The sequence below is a fragment of the Capsella rubella genome, unplaced genomic scaffold (genome assembly GCF_000375325.1).
Source record: "Capsella rubella cultivar Monte Gargano unplaced genomic scaffold, Caprub1_0 scaffold_7, whole genome shotgun sequence".
Taxonomy (NCBI): Eukaryota; Viridiplantae; Streptophyta; class Magnoliopsida; order Brassicales; family Brassicaceae; genus Capsella; species Capsella rubella.
Genome location: NW_006238917.1, coordinates 10,561,378 through 10,584,625, shown reverse-complemented (window position 1 = coordinate 10,584,625; position 23,248 = coordinate 10,561,378). Strand labels below are relative to the sequence as shown.

The 23,248-nt window shown below is 36.6% G+C and overlaps 6 protein-coding genes across 6 annotated transcripts; 3 read left to right on the top strand and 3 right to left on the bottom strand.

Annotated features, from left to right (window-relative positions):
* Positions 1-2,229: 2,229 nt before the first annotated feature.
* Positions 2,230-5,260, top strand: LOC17878309. The gene is made up of 6 exons (XM_006283692.2): positions 2,230-2,786; positions 3,022-3,184; positions 3,646-3,822; positions 3,910-3,993; positions 4,490-4,571; positions 4,645-5,260. The coding sequence occupies exons 1-6, from the start codon at positions 2,413-2,415 to the stop codon at positions 5,067-5,069; spliced, it is 1,305 nt and encodes a 434-aa protein (XP_006283754.1). The 5' UTR covers positions 2,230-2,412; the 3' UTR covers positions 5,070-5,260.
* On the bottom strand, positions 5,212-9,254 carry LOC17880691 (CRM-domain containing factor CFM3B, chloroplastic). Its single transcript, XM_006285638.2, has 9 exons — positions 8,260-9,254; positions 7,609-8,092; positions 7,402-7,532; positions 6,824-7,267; positions 6,552-6,708; positions 6,159-6,451; positions 5,972-6,031; positions 5,773-5,868; positions 5,212-5,668 (listed from the first exon to the last, which is right to left on the bottom strand). Exons 1-9 carry the CDS (start codon positions 9,106-9,108, stop codon positions 5,432-5,434), a joined length of 2,751 nt encoding a protein of 916 aa, XP_006285700.1. The 5' UTR covers positions 9,109-9,254; the 3' UTR covers positions 5,212-5,431.
* Positions 9,255-9,471: 217 nt separating this feature from the next.
* Positions 9,472-11,329, top strand: LOC17880637 (DNA-directed RNA polymerase subunit 7-like protein). The gene is made up of 2 exons (XM_006282649.2): positions 9,472-9,547; positions 10,496-11,329. The coding sequence occupies exon 2, from the start codon at positions 10,503-10,505 to the stop codon at positions 11,109-11,111; it is 609 nt and encodes a 202-aa protein (XP_006282711.2). The 5' UTR covers positions 9,472-9,547; positions 10,496-10,502; the 3' UTR covers positions 11,112-11,329.
* Positions 11,330-11,593: 264 nt separating this feature from the next.
* Positions 11,594-12,361, bottom strand: LOC17878201 (agamous-like MADS-box protein AGL97). The gene has a single exon (XM_006284851.2). It carries the CDS (start codon positions 12,359-12,361, stop codon positions 11,594-11,596), a length of 768 nt encoding a protein of 255 aa, XP_006284913.2.
* Positions 12,362-15,549: 3,188 nt separating this feature from the next.
* LOC17880503 (nuclear transcription factor Y subunit B-3) lies at positions 15,550-16,361 on the top strand. The gene has a single exon (XM_006285353.2). The coding sequence runs from the start codon at positions 15,829-15,831 to the stop codon at positions 16,297-16,299; it is 471 nt and encodes a 156-aa protein (XP_006285415.1). The 5' UTR covers positions 15,550-15,828; the 3' UTR covers positions 16,300-16,361.
* Positions 16,362-18,604: 2,243 nt separating this feature from the next.
* Positions 18,605-20,436, bottom strand: LOC17878625 (auxin-responsive protein IAA14). The gene is made up of 5 exons (XM_006284414.2): positions 20,086-20,436; positions 19,714-19,943; positions 19,380-19,515; positions 18,990-19,051; positions 18,605-18,897 (listed from the first exon to the last, which is right to left on the bottom strand). The coding sequence occupies exons 1-5, from the start codon at positions 20,304-20,306 to the stop codon at positions 18,860-18,862; spliced, it is 687 nt and encodes a 228-aa protein (XP_006284476.1). The 5' UTR covers positions 20,307-20,436; the 3' UTR covers positions 18,605-18,859.
* Positions 20,437-23,248: the final 2,812 nt, after the last annotated feature.

Below are 23,248 nucleotides of genomic sequence, written 5' to 3'. Positions count from 1 at the left end.
GATTCTTAAGCAGTACGAAAAAGTATCGGGTCAACAAATCAATTTCACAAAATCGTCAATTCAATTTGGGCATCTAGTGGAAAGCAATGTCCGCACGAAGTTAATGACAGTGATGGGTATTACAACTCTGGGTGGCATGGGGACATATTTAGGGCTACCGGAAAGTTTGGGAGGAGCAAAGACTAGAGTCTTTGCCTTTGTTCAAGATCGATTACAGTCTAGGATAAATGCTTGGTCGGCGAAGCTCCTATCAAAAGGGGGAAAAGAGGTCATGATAAAATCGGTGGCGACAGCTCTACCTACGTACGTAATGTCTTGTTTTCGATTACCAAAGGCGGTAACCACTAAATTAACTAGTGCGATTGCCAAATTCTGGTGGAGCTCAAATGGTCAGACTGGGGGGATGCACTGGTTGGCTTGGGACAAACTTTGCCAGCACAAAGTCTCAGGTGGCTTGGGATTCCGACATGTGGAGGATTTTAATTCGGCTTTACTTGCAAAACAGCTCTGGAGACTCATTAATGTTCCAGATTGCTTGTTTGCTCAAGTGTTTAAAGGACGGTATTATCGGAAATCAGATCCAATGGGTCTGATCAAATCATACTCCCCGTCTTATGGCTGGCGCAGTATTATTTCTGCTCGCCCTCTGGTTAGTAAAGGACTTATTAAAGGAGTTGGATCTGGGGATTCTATTTCAGTATGGAATGACCCATGGTTACCAGCTCAATGCCCGAGGCCAGCTATTAGAAACAGTTCACTTGTTGAACCGATTCCAACTCTTTCGGTTAATCAATTGATTGATACTCAAACATGTTCGTGGAAGGTGCCGATGCTCCAAGCTCTCATCGACCCGAAGGATGTTCCTCTTATCAGTGCTATCCCGTTACGGTTCCCGCAAGGGCCGGATTACAGATTTTGGTTTTTTACAAAATCCGGTAAATATTCGGTGAAATCGGGGTATAGGGTAGCTCGTGAGGCCCGCTGGGGTGTTAATCCATATGGACCAGATACTATTCCATTGCAAGCTCATGTATGGAAGATTAAATGTCCCCCTAAGATACGACATTTCTTATGGCAAGTACTCAGGGGATGTATATCGGTTAATAATAATTTGGCAAACAGAGGACTGCATTGTGACCCGCAATGTAGCAGATGTGGGGAGACGGAATCTACCCTACATGCAGTTTTCCAGTGTCCACCCGCCTTACAAACGTGGGCATTATCGCAAATTCCTACGGCGCCGGGGGTTTTTCCAACGGAATCTCTATACGCGAATATGGACTATTTGTTTTGGCGAATACCAAAGGATTCAGATGGTTCGATGTATCCTTGGATTCTATGGTACATTTGGAAAGCAAGAAATGAAAAGGTGTTTGATAATATAGATAGGGATCCAAGAGAGGTCCTACGGTTGGCAGAGAGTGAGGCACAGTTATGGATGGCTGCGCAGGCGGAGGAGAAGGCGGATGTTGAACCTGGTATACCTTGTGGTTCAACCCAAGCTCCCGAGGTTTCTAGTATTTGTTATCCAGGCTATACATGTTTTGTGGATGGCTCTTGGAAGGATGGTGACAATTTTGCAGGTTTAGGCTGGTATTGTACGTCCACAACGGATGAACCTACAATGGGTGCAGGTAATCTACGAAGGAGTCTTTCGCCACTACATACCGAAGTCGAGGCCCTAGTGTGGGCAATGAAGTGTATGATTGCAGCAGGGAGACGTGAAGTGACTTTTATTACAGACTGTTCAGACCTGGTGGAGATGGTGTCTTCCCCAACAGAATGGCCGGCGTTTGTCACATATTTAGAGGAAATTTACGCAGATAGGGAAGTATTTTTCTCCTCTTTTCTTTTAGTAAAAGTTTCTCGTAGCTCTAATCTTAAGGCGGATTTGTTAGCATGTCGAGCACGTGTCCAACCGCAAATTTGTTTGTATGTAAACAATGTTCCCTCCTCTTGGCTCTTTTGAGTCGTTACATCTATTGTTGTTGACAAAAAAAAAAGTATATTCCATTATTCCTCTCCTCTCACTACCGAACACGACGCGCTTAGATCTGACGCGTGGTTTTATACTTTGTCGGTCAACGAAAACGCCACGTCATCTCCACCGCGGCTCTGTTCCTTATCATTCTATCACCCGCCAACGTCGTTTCAAGCTCAGCAAATAATATCACAACAACAACAAGTTTTATTTTTTTCTCCTTTTTCCGATTAAATCACCAAACTCATTAAAAATAAATTAAAAAGAGAAAAATATATATTATCCCTTTTTTTCTTTGTTCTTCGTCTTCGTCTTCGTCTTCGATTCTCATGATTCATGTCGGAGTCTAAATTTTTAGCGATCTTAGAATCCCATTTTCCTTAGGGAATCTGAGAATTTTCGAATCGGGTTAAAAGTTTTTCGAAAACGCAATGGATGAGACGTATTTTGATCTGTTGCATTTCTTTAAAAATCCTTCCTTTACGGAGACATTCGTCGACATCTTGCTATGTGCAGTCCCGATTTGGCTCGCTGTTATGATCGGTTTATTGATCGGATGGTCTTGGCGTCCGAGATGGACCGGTTTGATTTATTTAGGGTTTCGTTCTAAGCTTCGGTTTTTATGGACTGCACCCCCTGGGTTTGGTGCTCGTAGGCTTTGGCTTGCTTTCACCGCTCTCTCTGCTTTCTCCGTTTGTCGCACTATCTGGTCCAGGAACGACAACAGAGGTAATAAATCCTCGGTTGGGTCAGCTTCGTCGCAGACTCCTGTGGAAGAAACTGATGAATCAGGGCTAGTCTCGAGGTTAGTATATACACTATATAGCAGAAGGCAGAAGCTTTATGTTTGATTTGAAAGAAAGATATAAAATTTTGGTTCTCTGTTTTAAAACGTAACGTTTACTTTTTCATTTAGCTAGATTATGGTATTTTTGAAATGACATTGGCAAAAGAAGTGATTTTTGTTGTTTGTTTGTTTTGTGTTAATTGGTTTATGGATTGGTTAAATCTGAGGATAAATTGGGTTTATTATATTGCAGAGGCAGTGATGTTACGACGGTGACAGAGGATATTGTGACAGAGAATGATTTAGAGCATCTTTTACAGCTGCTTGAAGTTGGGAATGCAACTAGGGAGTGGCAATCTATGATGGATAAGACTACTCCAAATATGAGTTACCAGGCTTGGCGTCATGAGCCTGAGGTAATCTGAAATTTTTAAATCTTGCTTTGTATCCATTTCGTTATGGTAGAGTTAATCATGTAGTCTAGGAAATAAGTTATAAGTCATTGAGTAGTAGGCGCAAGATACTTTGTTGGAAAACTGAATCCCTTAGAGAATTTTGAATGACATCTGACTCAAATGTCTTTAGATTATTGGTAATTATGAGGTAGATATGTTTCTTTGGTATAGCTATGGACGATCGTTTTCTTAACTATCTATCCATTGAGGTTTCTAGATAGTATTCATTGTGTTTCCTTGTTTAGCATTAGTTCCTTTTGAGCTTCATGTGATGCATTGCTGCATTGACGCTCCCGTGTGGCATTTTTATGACATTTTACTTAAAACTTTTTGCTTGCTATATAGAACTTGGATCTTAATTACTGGATAGAAACATTTTATCAAATTATGTTTTTAGTCTGAAAAGTTGTATTGTTTATCAGACAGGTCCAGTTATTTATCGCAGTCAAACTGTGTTTGAGGATGCAACTCCAGATATTGTTAGAGATTTCTTTTGGGATGATGAGTTTCGACCTAAATGGGATTTTATGCTTGCCAACTTCAAAACTTTGGAGGAGGACACTCAGACAGGAACAATGATTGTTCAGTGGAGAAAAAAGGTCTCTGGACTTTTGATAATTTGGTCATCTTAATAAACAAATCCCACATTAAAAAGTGTTGTCAGTACTAATTTCTTTTGCTTGCAGTTTCCATTTTTCTGTAGTGACCGAGAGTATATCATTGGCCGGAGAATATGGGAGTCTGGAAAGAAATATTATTGTGTGACAAAGGTAATGTCATACTACGATAACTTGTTTTTGCCTTCCACGAATCGATTGTGTGTAGCATACTACTAGCGTTTATCTATAGGGACAAGATTATCAAAATCTAGCTTTGAGAATTCTAATTGCCTGGAGATAATTTTTGGAACTGGGACCATTGTCTCTAAGTTTCCAGTTCTATCAAGTTTCCATTGCATCAACACTTTATCAGTGAAAAACATTTGGCAAGTAAAGAAAAATCCAACATGTGTTTCACCTTCCATATCACATTAAGTTTTTATGGTGAAACAGTGCTCAAAGCTCAGAACTAAGGGGCTTATCTTCTTTGCTTCTCTGGGAGATGCGTTTTATGAAATATGATATATCAGAGAAGATAAGCGCCTTAGTTCTGGAGATAACTGTCTTATCCATACAATGCATAAGGTTATCTTCTTTATTAGGTTTATCCAACTCTAAACAAAGCTCAAAGCTCAGAACTATACCTAACACCTGTTTGATATTGTAGGGAGTTCCTTATCCAGCTCTACCAAAGCGTGATAAGCCGAGGCGTGTTGAGCTTTATTTCTCCAGTTGGGTTATCAGAGCAGGTAGCCTTTTGAAATGCAAGTATTCTTTGTTTAGCTGAGATATAGTTGTTAAGCAAATATACAACAAATGCAGTTGAATCCCGAAAAGGAGATGGACAGCAAACGGCTTGTGAAGTATCACTTGTCCACTATGAAGATATGGGAATCCCAAAAGACGTAGCAAAGTTAGGTGTCCGTCATGGCATGTGGGGAGCCGTCAAGAAGCTCAACTCTGGTTTGCGAGCCTATCAAGCCGCCAGAAAATCAGGCTCACCTCTATCCCATATCGCTCAAATGGCAAGAATCACTACAAAATTAAACATGGATTCTGCAGAATCATCTTCAAGAGATGAAGACAGAAGCAGAGCAATGGATTATGCAAGGAGACAACGGGACCATTTGAGAATGGACTGGAAATGGGTTGTTGTAGGAGGTGTCGCATTGGCTTGCGGCCTTCACACTGGGGTCATTGGTAAGGCTTTACTTGCTGGAGCTGGCCAGAGACTGGCTCGTAGGTGAAAAACCTTGTCGTATTCTTATTATATCTTCCCTTGACAGAAAAGAGAAACATATACATATATAACCTAGGGAAATGTATTTTTCTTGCTACTCCTATGAGAAGGGCATGTGGTTTTGATGGTGAAACATGTAGAATAGTTGCTTTAAGCTTGGGGAGTCTAAATTATTTAAGTTCTATCTGTTACAGAGGAGAGTGAGATATGTATTTTATAAACTATATGAATCTACATAGCTTCCAAAAGCTTAAAATCTTTGCATGTCATGATGCACTTAGTATCTCTTATTGAGTGATCAGCATCAAGCAAGATGTCAAAAATTATCTCCCGCATCAATTCACTGCACAGTCCATTCTTTATTACCGCTTATGGTTGCACGTGACGTTCCTCATCCTGCAGATCTACAAAAGTTATTTCTGGTGTTGTGGAGGATGCCAAATCATCACCAAACTCTTTGTCTGATTCATCTGAATCCCAATATTCATCATCTGAATCAAATCCAACATCTGTTTCAGATAGTGAACCCTTGGCCTGGATCTCATCTTCTTCACCATCTTCTCCCTCGTCTTTGTATGTATCTAAATACATGTCATCTTCCTCTCCCTAAAATAACCGAAGAGAACAAGAGAATATCAGACCTCAAACTCAAAATCCATGTTGGTGAAAATACAAGAAAATAAAAAGATTATAAGGCAAAGAGATCATACATCTGTTTCTTCGGTCTCCTCGTCAGAAGAATAAGCCATGTCAAGCTTGTTGTATAATGCTTCATCTCCCTTGTCTTTTACAAGTTCCACTTGTTCCTGACAGAATGGGTTCAGGGTCTCGGGTTAGCAAACATTGCAGAACAAGAATATACGTTCTTTGTTTGATTAGTAAATGATGTATAGATAATTAAAACCATACAATTTCCGCTCTCAGCTGCTCTGACCTCGCCTGTACCGCCTCAATGTGTTTAATAAGAGCCTGTTGAATGCAAAGTATCCAAATAAGAAAGCAAATGAAGTGTTAGTCCTTGAGGTTTATCACCTAATTGGTCACAAAAAGTAGAAATAAATGATAAGTTTGCAGATTTTGAGATCAACAAACGAACCTCGCGTTTTTGGAGCTCAAGAGAACGTGCCAAAGCTTTCCTCTTTGTCAAGAGATTTTTAGGCCTCATTGTAGAAGGACGCTTATAGTCTTTTCCTCTATACACGATTATGGCATAGCCTTTCGAAATCTTGTCAACAGAAACCAGGATACCTCCACTCTCGGCTTCAAGGGCCATTGCCACTTTCTTCGCACCCTCAAAAGTTTTAGCCTTTACAAGAATCTTGATCAGCTCACGATATTTCCAGTGCAAGTGCATGTTCTCTACAGTCCCATCAAACACCCCTCTTCGACCTGAAGTAATCAATTCAAGTTTCTCAGACGAGTCTGTATCCCAGAGAAAACAGGTCAAACATACCAAACTACACTACATATCGCTACAAAGATGGTTTACCAAGAAGTAAGAAAGCTTTCATCCTCAATCCGAGCTTTTGGAACATAAACCTCTCTTCTGCAGTTATGCCCTCAAGGTCTGTTCTTTGCTCTGCTGGCTTCAAAGATTCCTCCACCTTAGCTAAAGCCCGTTCAGCTTTCAGCAACTTTTTCTCAGCCTAGAAAGGTTCATTGAAAATTAATAATCAGCTTAACTCTAGGAGCAATCTCTTAAATCTGTATGTGAAACATAACTTGACAGGTAGGAAGTACAGGATCAAGTCAGAAACTCACAAAAGCAAGTTTCCTTTCCAACTTCCTGACAAGTTTTGCAGATCTCACTTTCTCAACCTCCTGTTTCATTTCCTCCACCTGCTCATCGTTATCCAGATTCTTCCCCCATTTACCAGTTGCATCAAGCGTTTCTCCAAGAGTGCCGGCAGAAAGAAGGTTTTGATTAGCTTTAGTACTGGGGACAACCAGAGCCGATGATGCTCTTAGGCCTGCCTGCTCATCTTTGTCTAGCAAAGTCCTAGAAAGGTTTTGCTTAGCTTTAATACTTGGGACAACCAGAGCCGATGATGCTCTTAGACGTGCTTGTTCCTCTTCGTCTTGCAAAGTCGCAAGCCTCTCCTTCTCCATTAACGCTTCAGCTACTTCTAGTGACAAAAAACTCTTTCCTCTGTAGAAGACCAAGAAGTCTTTGTTTCGAGAGAGCAGCATACCTCCCGTCAATCTCTGCAGTCACTTACCAAGATCATGATATCAAACATTCCGCACCGAATATTATTAGACACCTTCTAATTTGTTATAATAGTAACTACATTAATATAAAAACAATTACATGTTACTCGGCTGTGAAGCCTTATTACCTTGATGTCCTCAGCCATTCTCTCACTGGTAGTCAGTTGTACACCACGTTTGAGGGCAACCTTGGCTATCAAACTCTTTTGCCATAACTTTACCATGGCTGTTGCCAACCCTTGCAGTTGTCTACTTCGACCTGTACATCAAAAGAAAATCTTACTCTTCAAAGACTTTATTAGGCTCTACAAAAAGTCATAAAGGAAATCCAATACCTAAAGCAAAATGTGGAGGAAGAACTGTAGCAAGTCTTCTTAATGTGGTTGCCTCCTTTGTTCCTAAAGTTGATCTCACCCCATAAGGAAGTGCTCTGAAAGGGGGTTCGTAACCAGGAACAATCCCTGGAAGCAGATCAGCATCAACAGGTAATGGGTAACCTCCCTGCCAGTCTGTATACCTAGGACCAAGACCCTCTAACAGTTCATTTATTTCATCTTCATACTCTACTTCCTGTTGGGACGTTCTGTCATTATTTCCCACAATGGCTGTCTCCTTCTCTGGCTGCTGAGGAAGATGCACTTGTTGAACACTATGATCAACTGAACTTGTACTTGTAGGCAAAGAAGATGGTGATGTCTCTGTTCTTCTGTATATTTGCTTATTCATGTTCCCTGATACATACTTGTTGCTGCCACCTTTGTAGTTGTACAAGGCGATGGAAGTCCCTGACCTCCAAATCACCAAACCACCAGTTTTTCTCTGTCACAGTGAAGATATAATTAGTAACTTGACCATGAATAAGAAGATACATACATTAGAAACAAAACACTACTTTTCAATTCCTTTCACTTATCAATTTTTTTTAAAATCCATATATCAAAATTTTGTATATAATGCACTAATTGGGGGATCATAAGAATGAAAACCTCTAATATCTCATGCATCCTTCTCATATTAAGTGCACTTGATCCTTCAATCTTGAGTCTCACAATCTCTGAGCTCTTCCACTTCTCCTTAATTGCATTTACCACAGCCTGAGTAACACCTCCACCCGTAACCCTCATCTTATTCTTTGTTCGAAACATCACATTCCTCAATCGGTTCAGCTCTGATTCCGAAAGTGCCATCTCCGCCAACGAGTATCTACTCTCCTTCTTAGCTGTCCACTCTCCATTTACCAACTCCTTCTCCTCCTTAGAACTCACCTTCTCCCACGGAAACCTAACTTCATCATTGCCCCTATATACACTAAATGGTGATTCCTCCGAGAATCCACCTCTTTCTTCAACATAGAACCCATCCTCCACTGAACTTTTCTCAATCCTTCTCTCTTGTTCAACTTCCTTATCCTGAAACTGATCATCATCTACAAATCCATACTCTTTCAATCTCTCCACAATCTTCTCCATTGTACTACTACTACTCTCACCACCAACATCACTACTTCGACTACTATTCTCACCCCTCATAAGACCTAAATCCGAAAATCTCTCTCCTTTTCTACGATTCAACAGTACCTTTGAAGGTCTAAATTGACTCTGCTTCTGTGTTCTGTTCCAATTCTCATTCCTACTACTACTACTACTACCTTCACACGATAATCGTTTAACCTTTTTCATATAAAAGAAATCAAATCTCCTCGATATAGCACCGTTATAAGACCTGAGTGAAATCGATGAACTGCTTCCATGGAACTTACAGAAGGAGCTCAACGAATCGACAGTAGTCGTCGTTACAGTTGTTGGGCAAAAATGGCGACTTGAACTAATCGCCATTTCTAAACACAAAATACTCTGACTTGGGTACTCAAATAAATACGATTCCGTGAAGCTACAACAAAAAATTCTTGAGCTTTGATTGATTCCTTCAGCTAACGACACGAAAGCTCCGAGCCTGTGTTATCCATGGCGGGGAAAGATGTCCGAGATAATTAGAGTTTATCGTAACCAGACCAAGAACAAAAGTTTTTAACAAACACGTCCCCGAAAAGGCGTATAATAGAGAGTTATAATGAACATCACTAATATGCGCCTATTATCAGAAATGAAGAAAGTTCAGTAACGTACGCCTTATGAGTTATGACCGGATCTATATATTTTCCTCAGTCAAGACAAGTTATAAAGAGAAGAGTTGAAATCTCTATCTCTTGTTCTGTATAATAAATTCTTGCGGGGGCTTCTCTCTGCTCCGTACGATCTCTTGGCTTGTTTCAAGGTTAGATTTTTAGCTTACTACTAAGTTATTTGGCCAAAAAATTCTCCTTTTTATTTTGGTTGTTGAAGATTTCGCCTATGTTTGCAAATTTCCCTTTTTTTAATTCCGTCTTGGTATTGAAATTGGAACTTGTAAACACCTCGATAGTTATCTGTTTACAAAATTTATTGTGTAAAGATTGAAAATTTTGCCTTCGATTTGATATGGGTTTATCATGTTTTTGAAAACTAGAGGGAAAAATTCAAACTTTATTTGACATTTATGATACTGGGTTTCACTGTAAATGCGATTCTAAATGCAGAGTAGGATCAAAGGGTGTGTTTCATTTTACTGTTGTATCGTTTGTCTGAATTGGCATTAATATTCTCTGCCAATTTGTAGTCATCTTGAGTTTTTGAGATCAGGCAGTTACAGATGTTTTTGTAGCTAAGTTAGTGTTGGAATCATGTATCAGTGTCTATGTCTCTATAAGGGGTTAGTGTGGTTTTCTTTGAGAAGGGAAAAAGGAATCTTCTTTTGTCCTGTTAAGATCACTTCAGATTGTGTGATTTTCTCAGAAATTTTGATCTCTAGTCTTGTTGATTAATGTAAATTAGCAGTTTCAGTTTTGAGTACTATGCTTTTGATTTTATGTCTTGGTTGATTGCTTTGCTCTGAATTAGAATAGAGTGAGCTGATCAGTAATTCGTAGCAGCTCTAAGTTCTTCTTATGCAGGTACCATATAAGGTTAAATGTTCTAAGTTCAACCTATTTAGCCATCAAAAAAATTTGGTATCTGCGGTTGATTTAATAATGTTCATGGGTTATCATTTACACTTCAGTCGTCATGGGTTATCTTTTACACTTTAGGACTCATTTTGGGTTGCGGTTTGGATAAATAATGTGTGAACCTTTTCTGCTTGTGATATGATTCTTCTTTGAAACTGTGGTCTCCTGTGTTTCCTCAGGTGGCAGATGTTTTCAGATGTAGAAATGTCTCGGGACGTGGCTATATGTGCCAAACACTTGATTGGCCATACGTTTCACCAAGAGATTCTCACCAGGCTACTCCAAGTTCTAACACACGAGAAAGCATGTAGGAAACATGGATTCTATCTCGGTATCACCAGTGTAAAAAGCATCGGTAAGAACAAGAACAAGATCATCAACATCAACAACAACAACGAAGACAATCATCAAGCACAAATCCTCACATTCCCGGTCTCCTTCACATGCCGCACATTCTTGCCTGCAAGAGGAGATGTCTTGCAAGGGGTTGTAAAAATGGTATTGTCGAACGGAGTTTTTATCAGTTCAGGACCACTTAGATACGCATACCTCTCACCCTTGAAAATGCCGGACTACCATTATGTCCAATCAGAGTCTGATGACGAGAAACCGTATTTTCAAAAAGATGATCTCTCCAAGATTGCTGTTGGAGTTGTTGTCCAGTTTGTGGTGTTGGCTGTGCGGTTTAAGGAGAGACCACACAAGATAAGAAACGATTATTATGTTCTCGCGACTTTGGAAGGCGATACACTCGGTCCCATCTCTCTTGCAGGTTCGGATGAGCCGTACATGTGATGTGTTTCAACCCAACTATTGCGCCAAAGTTGAAGTCTTTAGATACTTTTTGGTTCTAGGTTAATCTCAGTTTCATAGGTTACTTTCTTATTTGTTCTTTGGTATAGGTAAACGAACTCATCTGTCTCTAAACTCTACACAAGTTGTAATACCCATTGATGATTAGCCGTTAAAGACAAACCTGTGTGAGATTCATAAAAAGACATATAACTCCACAACTTCTCAAACTTTATCATAAGCAAAACCGAAACAGAACCAGTTTAAGTTCAATCAATTTCCAAGAAAGTATATGGAAAAGCCAAACCAGATCGACAAAAATATATCAAACCAATGTAAACTGAAGCCATCTTGGTTACACAGACACATTATATACATAAGTGGAATTGCGTTGAGTATGTATTTTCAAACAACATCAATGGTGAGTAACTCATTGCAAAAGATCACCTTCATCCAAACCTCTCTGAAGCACCAAAGCCCTGTCTTCAACACCTTGAGACATATTTGTATTCGTCAATCGTCATCGCCATGGAGACATCTTCCATCCCTGAATTCATAACAAGACTAGTTTCAGCAGTCTCTTGATACTCTTGCTTGATCTCGTAATCCCCATCGAACAAAATACTCTCAAAGTCTATGAGTTGATCAAGATCCAGTTCTTGATTGGTGTATCCATCATCCAAGTTTCTTGCAGCCATGATCTGATCCTGTTCCTGAGCGATCTTGTTGAAATTTCTAGGTACATTACCGCTTGTTGCAGAAGTGAACTTAAGATTTAGGGTTTGATCAAGATTTCGAGTTTCGTGTGAAACAAGATCCTTCTTCTTGATGTCGTTGTTCTTCACATCATCTTGATCATCTCTCTGCAAACGCACTTCCTTCAGATTTCTCAACATCTTAGACATGGACTCGATCGCACACTTCAACTCCTCTGGATTCTCCGATTCAGCAAGATCATCGTCTTCCCACCATAACCCTAACCCTAGATTCTCCTCATCAGTAACAGTAACAGGACGCTGATCGTCGAGGAAAGCGGCAACAACACCATCAGCGGAGGAGTGACCGAAGGAGTAGAAAGAGGCGTGAGAGCTGGAAGAGCAAGGGGTCGTCAAGATCGCCATTTCTGCACCGGAGAGACGACAAAGCTGAGAGGCTTTATTGTAAAGACCATTACGGCGTTGAGAGAAAGCAACGGCTCGTGACTCTTTCTTCTGAATTTTCTCCATCGGAATTTTCCTCTTCTTGCCTCCCATTATGTTTTCTACAATTTCACAGAGATTTCGAGGGATACACACTGACACAGACTCTCTCTATTTATAGATAGTGTATGTAACAAGAAACCCTGAAACAAAAAGGTATGAAATGTAAGACCTGAGAAAATAAAAATACATACAATACGTAGTGATATATAATATCAAAATGTAAAATGTTAATCATTTACTCTGATCTAGACTCTAGAACTGAACTGGCCGTGTTAAATGTCGGTGGTCTGTTTTATTTTGTAGCCATGTCATCTCTAGGATCGTAAAAGTTCCAGATTCGAAATGTTATCATAAGTCGTTAAATCACTAGTGTTTATATATGATCTCAAATACCCTTAAAGTGAGATAACTCTTGTCTTAAATTATAATGATCAGTTCAGTTAATTACTTTAATTTAAGGATGTTTAATATGTATAAAAAGAACTAAATGTTATCAACAACATCAAGCAAACTTGTTCAATTACATCAACCATAATTTACCTTTTTGATAAAAACAAAGATAGAGCATTCAACTTCAACAGATGGAAAATAATTTTAAAGGTATAAGAACAAAAACCAAAAAAAAACACAAAATAACTTATTCAATAATTGAAGATTATATAATATAGTCCATATTTAGAGGATGCTGAAGAAGCTTAATCATATATACTAAACCTTAATTCAACTCTAATCGCAAAAAAAAACTAAAACCCCATATACTCTAAGAATTTTGTATCCTTTAATTTTGAAATAAAGAACAGACTCCATAATTTATAGATTAGAGAGTATACAAAGTGACGTAATGGAATCATTAATTAGTCTTATTCCCTATGGAATATATAGGGAACTATAAGCATGAGAAGTTAAGAACTGATGAAGGGGAAACTATTATTGTTATAAATGCTTTGCTAGCTAGGCAGCCACTATATCACCCATTTGGAGTTAGATTATAGAAAACACATGATTTAAAAAATCTAACATATATGTTGAGATTGTTGTAAAAAGACAAATGATACATGCTCAAGTGCAAGCATTATTTTTCTTTGTTGTAGGTTTGTAGCTCTTACGTGTAAGTGTATTCGCATGGTCACACACTCACACGATCCATTTGGCTTATGACTTGTTTGTGTATTACGATTCTCGAGTACTAGAGAAATCTCAGAACTGCAAGTGGTAGTTATATGATTTAGTTAACTGGTACTAATTAATGTCTCTATAAAAGCCAAGCCGGAAAAAAAAAAAAAAAACAGAACCGGTTAAGAGCATGGGCATTGCCGTATGCATCGATCGTCCTACCTCATATAACATTTAAAAAAAAATCATAAATGCATAATAAACGAAGGAACGTTCCTTCAAACGGGACAATGTGTGGCCGTCCTTCGGGCCACGTGGCAGGCGTGTATTGGTTGTTGGATTAGTGAAGGGAAAAAAATCTGGGGTCTCTTCGTGTTTATCATTTTTTCTCTTCTTTTTCTCTCGAGTGTCTCTGTGGGGAGAGAAGGCGAATCTATGGCCGAGTGAAATCGAGAGACCAGAACCTTGAGATATCTTCCTTCTGAACCCAGCTCGAGATATCTTCTTTCTTCTTCTTCTTCTTCTCCGATGAAGCCTTCGACTCTTTCTTCTAGATTCTCTCCTTCTTTAATTTTACCAAATCGATCCTTAAAATCTTCAGTATTTAAAAGATTTGATACTCTCATGGAGTGGCAAGAATGCAAGTAGGCGATTCTAATTCTTCTGCTCTCTGACTTGAGGAATTTGTAGTAATTGTAGATGTAACTTTGGCTATATATTACGAAACATACTTGCCTTTGTTTAGAACTATGATTCTTTCCTTGCAAATTTTACAAAATTGCACACTGATTTTGATTAGTTTATGATGTTATAGTACCAGTGATTGGTTTAGTGTGGCTTTAGATAGTCAAATTTGATGATTTTACTAACATGTGGCTTTAGTTAGTCAAATTTGATGATTTTTAGTGTTCATGTCAATTCTTCACAGTGCTGTTTTTTTACTTCTTCTAATGTTTATGTTTGGAATTGGATGATAGCATTTTTCATGTTTATATTTAAAGTGTGAATTTTGTTTTCTTAAAAGATAACTTGAAGTCTATTTTATTAAGTGGGCTTTCTTGAGTCAAGAACGTTCTATAAGTGTTTTAAACCTTTCTCTATGGAGAATTTCAGAGTAAAGATGAAAGTTGAAGTGCCTGTATCAGTTGCTTATGGACTCTATTCGCAGTGCCTGTATCAGTTGCTTATTGACATTGTCTGTTTGTACATATATGATGTCTGTTTCTGTTGTCTTTATGAAGTTCAGCATTGGGTTTGTTTTTGATGTTCCACTTTTAGTTCTGCATGCTTAGTACTGAGTCTAATGCAAAAGTTCAGATTATGAGGAGTCTTTTACCACTTATTGATAGTTTTGATAAAGCTAAGCTTCAAGTTAGTGTTTATAGGCAGTTCGTTGAGGTTTTGAGACATCTTCGTGTTGCTGCTATTGCAACTGTTGGCAAGCCTTTTGATCCTTTGGTAAGTTTTTATCTAGTGTAGGAGGTAGTCATAAAACCTACTTGAAATCGGTAACAGAGTTTGTGATTGTGGTTGCAAATGAGGTAGAAGGTTTTGTATTAACATCTTGATTACATGATTCATTTTTGCCAGTGAGTGATGACAATGAAATGAAGTAATGAATTGTTGTTTACACAACTCAGTTATGTGACCTTTGTTTGCCGGTTAGTGATAGCGCGGTTGGATACTTGTGTAATGTTTGTCTGGGTTTTGAGTGACTTAGCAATACTCTTTTTTGTTATAGTTGCACGAGGCAAGAAGAATCTGAAACTAAAGCAGGGATAATAACCGAGGAGCTGAACCGTGGAGGTTAAAGTCTCTTTAGGACCTATCAGCAAGAAGACTCCTTCAGCTACTGAGGAGATAACACCTTCTAGTTGAGTCAATCTTGGGTAAAATTTTCATTGTTAGTCCATTTTTTATCCATCTCTCAAAGGGATAACAACTAAACCGTAGCTGATGTCTGAATGAGAAAGTTCTTTGGCTGCTGAGATTATAATTGATTCATGTTTTTGGTTTATACAACTGTGTTATAGCCATGGTTTATACAATAAATTAATTTAATAAAAAAAATTAATTTTTTTATTAGTGGGACAAAATAAGTAGGACACTGATGCTTGTACATACAAACTACACATTTGTTCCTTCATAAAAAAAATGTTAAAATAACAATGGGACCTAAATCTCAGTCCTAGCAATGCCATTGCTCTAACAAAACACAAGTCTCTCTATCACTTTTGCTATCCAAATAACATCCACTTGTAATAATCTTATCGACAAACAAACGACCGATAACAACCCACGTGTCATCACGATACGATTATTATCCTCACTGATCCAACGGACCCAAAACATCTAACCTCTCTTTCTCCCACCCTTTTTTTGTGTTTTTGTCTCCTCGATCTCAGATGGCGGATTCGGACAACGATTCAGGAGGACACAAGGACGGCGGCAATGCTTCGACTCGTGAGCAAGACAGGTTTCTACCGATCGCTAACGTTAGCAGGATCATGAAGAAAGCACTTCCGGCGAACGCCAAAATCTCCAAAGACGCTAAAGAAACGGTTCAAGAGTGTGTATCAGAGTTCATAAGTTTCATCACTGGCGAAGCTTCTGACAAGTGTCAGAGAGAGAAGAGGAAGACGATCAACGGCGATGATCTTCTTTGGGCGATGACTACGCTAGGGTTTGAGGATTACGTGGAACCTCTCAAGATCTATCTGCAAAAGTATAGGGAGGTTGAAGGAGAGAAGACTACTACGGCGGGGAGACAAGGCGATAAGGAAGGTGGAGGAGCTGGAAGTGGAAGCGGAGGAGCTCCGATGTACGGTGGTGGTATGGTTCCGATGGGGCATCAGTTTTCTCATCATTTTTCTTAATTTTTTTTTTTTAATTGTGAAATGATAAAAAGCAAAACTATCATTTGTATTAATTAATTAATGATATATATATAAATGTTTAACTTTTAGTAGAGATTCATAGTATTTTTTATTTATTGTTTTATAATGTTAGTAAAGTAGGTAATTCAAACCCACTCACAAAATTTTAATTGTTTTAAAACCTATCTAAAACCCATTCATGAAATTGCACTTAAACGTTAGGCTAACTTTTTAAATATTTTTAGCAAAGAAACTAAATAAAACGTTCATTCTACCAAACTTAGAAAATTCTTTTATTCCTTTTCTTTTTCAACTTAAAACCGCAATGTATTAGTTTGTTTTATACATCATGTTATTTTGTTTGATAAAGATGTGCATGTCACTTCATTAGTTTCACATTATATTACATATACAATATATATTTCTTTCATTTAACGTCTAAATATCGCATTAAATCGGATAGGGTTATAATTAGATTTTATACGCTGTGATAAAATTGCCATACGTTTTTAAGGTTTACCAATGTTTTCAACTTTGATTTTAATTGTACAAAATATAAATTTTTTCTTTTTTTCACTGTGATTAGAAAAACTCAGTAAAAAATACGTTTTTTTTTTTACGTTTAACACATATATTTTGAAAATTGAAATGTTCTATTTTTTTTTTGTCATTTACGGAATATTTTCTTATGTTTTTTTTATACGATAAATTTCTTATTTATAAGAAAATGTTTTGGTTCGTTCTTCTTAAAAACTAACCAAAATACTCTTTCTCCTTCTCTAGCGTCTGGCCGACTAAGAGCAACTCCAAAGTAAAGTTATTAGCTGGGTTTTTAGCTTAAAACATATTAAAAATAAATCAGAAACAATTAAAATGGTAAAGATCGACCCTCAAAAAATAGGTTTAAGAATTGGTTCTTAGCATACGTGGTATGGTATAATTGGTCAGGAACTGTTGGACAAGAAAAAAAAAATTGGTTGCGCTTCTCCTTCTCGACACTTGTCACTTTTTAAAAAACTTTAATTTATATTTAATCATTATTTATTGATAAAAATTTGTTAATAAGAGTTTGTTGTTAGAGATGCTCTAAAACAGACTTTTCTTGACTGGATCTTGAAGTTGGCCTTTAATGAGAGTAAAGCCCACCCCTATCCAAATCATTGCTTTCTTTCTTCAGAGTCATATTTTACAAAGTTTTGTCTAAAACACCAAATTTGCTAAATAACATTATCAAACGTAACTTGCAAAGAGAGAATTTAATTAACAAGGCAATATAGCCTACAAGTGGTAAACTCGACCATCAAACTATTTAACGTCTGTCACTTCGACTAGACTTCGTTTTACAACCATAAACCGCAAGTCATAGTGCAAGATGTTAAAAGTACATATGATAAAAGAATAGGAAATTTTTTGACCAAGTTAACAAAAATAAAATAAAAAAATAGTAGAAATTATGCTTTACATTACGAAAAAACAAAAGTTAAGATAAAGAGTGATATACATGGCTACAAAAAATCATATCAACCTGAATACCTGATCCATTGCCACGAGGCCCTCGACGGTCTCTACGTCCTTTGTTGCTTTCTCCTTCCTGGACTATTCGTTGTCCATTGCATCTGATTTTGAGCCTTCTTTGATGGATATTAAGAAGCCTGCTTCTTTAGGACACTTCAACGACGATAATGATCGAGCTTCCTAGGGTTTATATATCACTTCCTTTAAAAGACAATGGACTCTTTCAGGGTTAAAACCCAAGTGTGAGATCCAACAGGGCCACAAAAGGTTACATTGCTACGATCTTGTTCATGACAATTTTTTATTTATTCATGGCTTTATTGGTTTATCATATTGCACTTTGGTTCACGGTTTACTCATTTCTTTATGCTTAACTGATCGGGAATATGATAATTAAACTTTCTGAACATGATATATATATATATATATATTCTTTATTAATAAAAGAAGAAGTGCAAAGATATTAAATATAAAGTTTTACTCATAATCGAGGAAATAGAGTGCCATAAACATAATGGGGATGAATTGAAAGACCCATGAACATGCACATGCTCTTGTTCCCCCACTGCTTTCATGGGTCCTGAATTTAATAAATTCTCCTAACATAATTAGAGAACAAAAGAGTAAACTGTGGTAGGATCTCGTTCCTAAGTTTCATACCATTAAAATCAAACACAAAATTAAAAGCAAAGAAGTTTTTGCACGATCCTAAATTTTACTAGTAATCAACGTAAAACTTATTAACTATTATAAAACTTGAATATGTATGTCATATAAGGGAAAAAAGAACTCTATAGAATCACTATCACAATTACACCTTAAAGTTTAATTTCTACTTAATTAAGAGAAGAAACAGAAACACAGACATATTTAAACTTTCGACTTCTGATCAAATACAATTTTTTGACCACTTTTTCGTAAACAATACTATTACCCTATATACCATTAATATTTAAAATTTCAACACACATATATATGATCATATATAACAATACAAATTAAAAAAATAAAATCAAGAATCCATTATTGTCTTCATTTTCTTTGTTCAGGATCGGTTTTTGCACTTCTCCATTGCTCTTGGAGCTGGAACCCAAAAGCAAGAACCATATAAACATTGGAACTACAAATTTGTAAGAAGATGAGACTGAAAGAAACGAACAATGAACAAAACGTACCAAGGCCAATTGCTTCGGATCCTTTCATAATGCGCAAACGTTTGCACGACTCAACAAACATCCTGAAATCAATAATATGTTTTGGTTACTAAAAATAGAAATCTCTATATACTGAAATTAATAAACATACTTTAACGATAATAGTGAAAAAGATATTACAGTGCCAGCTACAATGAGCTAAACATATAATTTAAACATCTTATTCTTTTAGTTCTGTCCCATGCCAACTTGTGCGTATTTATAACACATGGATTTTGATTGTCCTTTGGTATTTTCTAATCATTAGTATCAATAATAGTGGTCTTATCAAGAAGTTAGAGAATAGTTTCGTATATTATTGATGAAAAATAATGATAAAGAGTGTGAGGCAAGAAGATGGAGAAAACTCACGGCCAAGGGACATCACCAACGAGCATCCAATCACCATCTTTGTCCTCGTAGCTTGGGACATACTCAGAACTGTTCAACAGATCCATCACTTTACTCTCGTTCATGAAATCTATCATTCCTTGTGCTCCATAACTCCCTTTGAATCATCAAAAATCGAAAAGTTTATTATGTATATTAGTTAAATAACATATAATTAAAACGACCTCACTGCCGACATGAAAAAAAAAAATCATCAAGAGTATTGACTTCAATTAATTGTTTGTGTTTATAAAAAATATAACAAAACTAAAACTATTAATCGAAATTTAATTTTTATGTTTTTGTAAATGAATACCCATGGTAAAGGAGCTGAACATTTTGGCCAAAGCATCAGAGAGATCTTTATAGCTGTTGTACATCCTGAGGTCAACCTTACGAAGATAAGGAGCTCCATCCATAGAAACCTTCACAAAGGCGATAGTTCCTCCACCACTGCTCATTGTCTCCTCCGTTTCACCGTTCTTCTGAGTAGCCATAACAGTTTTCCGGTAGTTCCTCACTGGTGGCCAACCTACCACTTGTGCTCTACATACAAAATAACAAACATATATACATCCAATAATGTTATTATCTATGTATATATATTCATAAATATTTCACATGTATGTAGTTCGACATCTTTGGATCTTTTTTTGAGAAATTGTGTAAATGTCTTACTAGAACTTACTTAGTTGGAGGCTTTGTAGGGTCTTGAAGGAGAGTCTTCTCTTTGATAGATCCAGAAACATTGAGATCCCCATGTCCTTGTTTGTTAGATTGAAGATTGAGTTTGAGATCAACGGTCTCAGAGAAGCCTCTCTTATTCCCAACACCGGACTTGGCCGGACTCTCCACGGTTTCAGCCCCTCCGGGGAGGCCAAGGCAGAGCTCCGTTTCTTTAAGGTTCATCTCTTCTCTCTTTCTTTCTTTGTTTTTGTTTCTGTCTCTCGTTATCTCTTTTCCTCTCTCTAAATTTTCTTGTTGGGGGGTGAAGTTTTGATAAGAGGGGAGCAAGAAAAGGGGAATGAGAGAAGAGTCGATGATATAAGGAAGAGAGAGACTATAGCTAGTGGTAAAAAAAAGCTATGTAAATCCGAGATTACTCTGAGTTTCTGTAAGCAATCATTTAGTTGGAATAAAAAGAACAAAAACCCTACATTTTCTTGATATGAAAGGTTCACAACACGTGGCCTTCTCTTAGATGTTTATAATATGTTTTAGTACTTTTAACAACTTAAATTAATATTTTCTTTTTTCGACCTTCAAGCATCAATTTTTTTAACTTTTGCTCTATATTCTTTTGTTAATTGGATTAAGCCACATATCAACAAATTCCTAATTTTTTTTTAGTCTCAACTATTACTCAAATTCCAATAACTTCTCACCAGACAACAAGCCGAGATTCTTCGCCTCTATTTTCTAAGGAACAAGAATTTCAATACTGGAAAAATTATAATTCCTAACATCTGTCTTACCATGACTTGTGGAGCGTAAGGGATGATTTTGAAGTATGAGCATTTCATACTCTTTGAATTTTGTTATCAAGTTAAGTGTATTTTGTTTTCTCTCAGCTGAAATAAATCTTGATTCGCCATTCTCAATAAAGGAGAAAAGCTGGAATCGATTACGCTTGAATAGTACTCACCACGTCCCAATTCATTTTTAGTACATTATCACCATTTCATGTCAAAAACTTGAAAAAGTCTAAATTACAAATTTGTGATAATCTAAAAGATGATTATGCTAGAGTTAGAGCATACCTAGTGTAATGGAATGAGATGCATAAAGTCATAAACGATTTACATATACACAAAATATAAGAAAAAATAACGTAGTGATTTATATACGTTTTTTATATGGATTGTAAATAAGGTTGTTCAAATTTTTGGATTAGCATGTTGATTAACCGACAAAATAAGAAGGACGATTAAAACCCCATTTGAAAACGTTTTGTAAACAAAAATTAATAGTTGGAGGTAAGATTTTATCTTTGTCCTTAATCCAAAGAAGCTCCCGCAGTGTGGAGGTTGGTGAGCTACATTATTTATATGGACTGTAAATATGGTTGTTCAAATTTTTGGATTAGCATGTTGATTAACAGACAAAAATGAATACTACAAACGGTGGCTGTTATGATATTACAGCAAATAAAAATAAAATTTGTGTTTATTTTTAAGAAGAAATATTAAGCTATAATATGAATTTTAGATGCATATTAAAATATACATGTATTATATTTGTAGATAATTAAAATAAGTATAAATAGAGAGAATTATAAAATTGAAGGAGCCATTTATTGATTAAATATCTAATATATACATATATATTTCCTACCAAAAAAATATATTTACATATATATTGTGAGTCTACTGTTTAGATATTTTGTTGAATATCTAAATGGGTTATTCAGAGATTATACATCTGACTTCTTACAAAATGGATATACACATATTTGTTTTTGTTATTCAGCTTCGAAGACAAAAAGAAAACTGTAGAATGATTAAAATCTCAAAAACGGTTCGTTACATACTTTACGTGCCAAACGATCTATTTTAACGTTAGTTTGATTGAGATATATAAATTATAGATTAATTAATATATACGTAAATATATCAATCTACAATATATTAAAGATTCGAGTTATAAAAATTTAGGTTCTATAAACATGTATCAACATGTTCATTAATTAATGTATGTATTGATCACTTCTATGATTAATGCTTTTTATTTTAATTGCCTACCAATTTGTTAAACGTTTGCCTCCATTAGTCAACTGTTCACGTATCACATCACATGTATTATGTATACAACAACTAGTGATATTGGACGGTAAAAATTCCATTTATCGTATTTGGTCAACATTATTATATGTACATGGTTAGTCGTATTTGGTCATTTAAACCTATTTCCTAAACTTTCGAAGGCAGCATCCATGAATGAGTTATGACTAAACGACCAACTATATATAAGTTTAATCCTAATAAATTAAGACATACAACACTTTGATCCTTGACATCTCCTTAAATAAGAAAAGAACTATACTATATAGAATTCAAGATTATAAAGATCAAGACCAAATTAAAAAATCACTCTCTTTATTTCTTTAGGAAAATCTCTCAAAACCTAAAGCTATTAATCTCTCAATCTCAAAACTCTTAAGTTATGTCACACCTTGACATCTGCTTAAATAAGAAAACAACTATACTATAACTCCTATTCCTATTAGGAGAAACACATAAAATATATTTAGATAACTCCTAAATATATAAAGCATAATCCTAATCTTCTTATGCTTGCTCTCCAAGCTTACTTCAATCTTAAGTCAACATTCTCCCTTTTAAGCTTGAATCCATCACTCTTCAAGTCTTGAACACTAATGAGATCTCTCATCTCTTTAAACTTGACCCTTCCAAGTGCTTTAGTTAAAATGTCCGCCTTTTGCTCACTCCCCGGAACATGTTCAACATCGATTTGACCATTTTCAATGCATTCTCTTATAAAATGGTATCGTCGATGTATGTGCTTACTACGACCATGAAACACCGGATTATTCGTGAATGCAATGGCTGAGCGATTGTCTATACGTATTGTAACCCTCTCACATGTGTTTCATGTGATTTCACTTAGTAGATCTTGGAGCCAAATAGCTTGTTTTGCTGCCTCGGTACCTCCCATGAACTCGGCCTCACATGATGATAATGCAACAATTTCTTGTTTCTGCGAGCACCAAGATATCGGACTATCTCCAAAGTAAAACACATGGCCAGCTGTGCTCTTTCCATCGTCCGGATCAACATTATGACTACTGTCACTATAGCCAATGATCTTTGGTATACTCGTGCAGCGTTTGT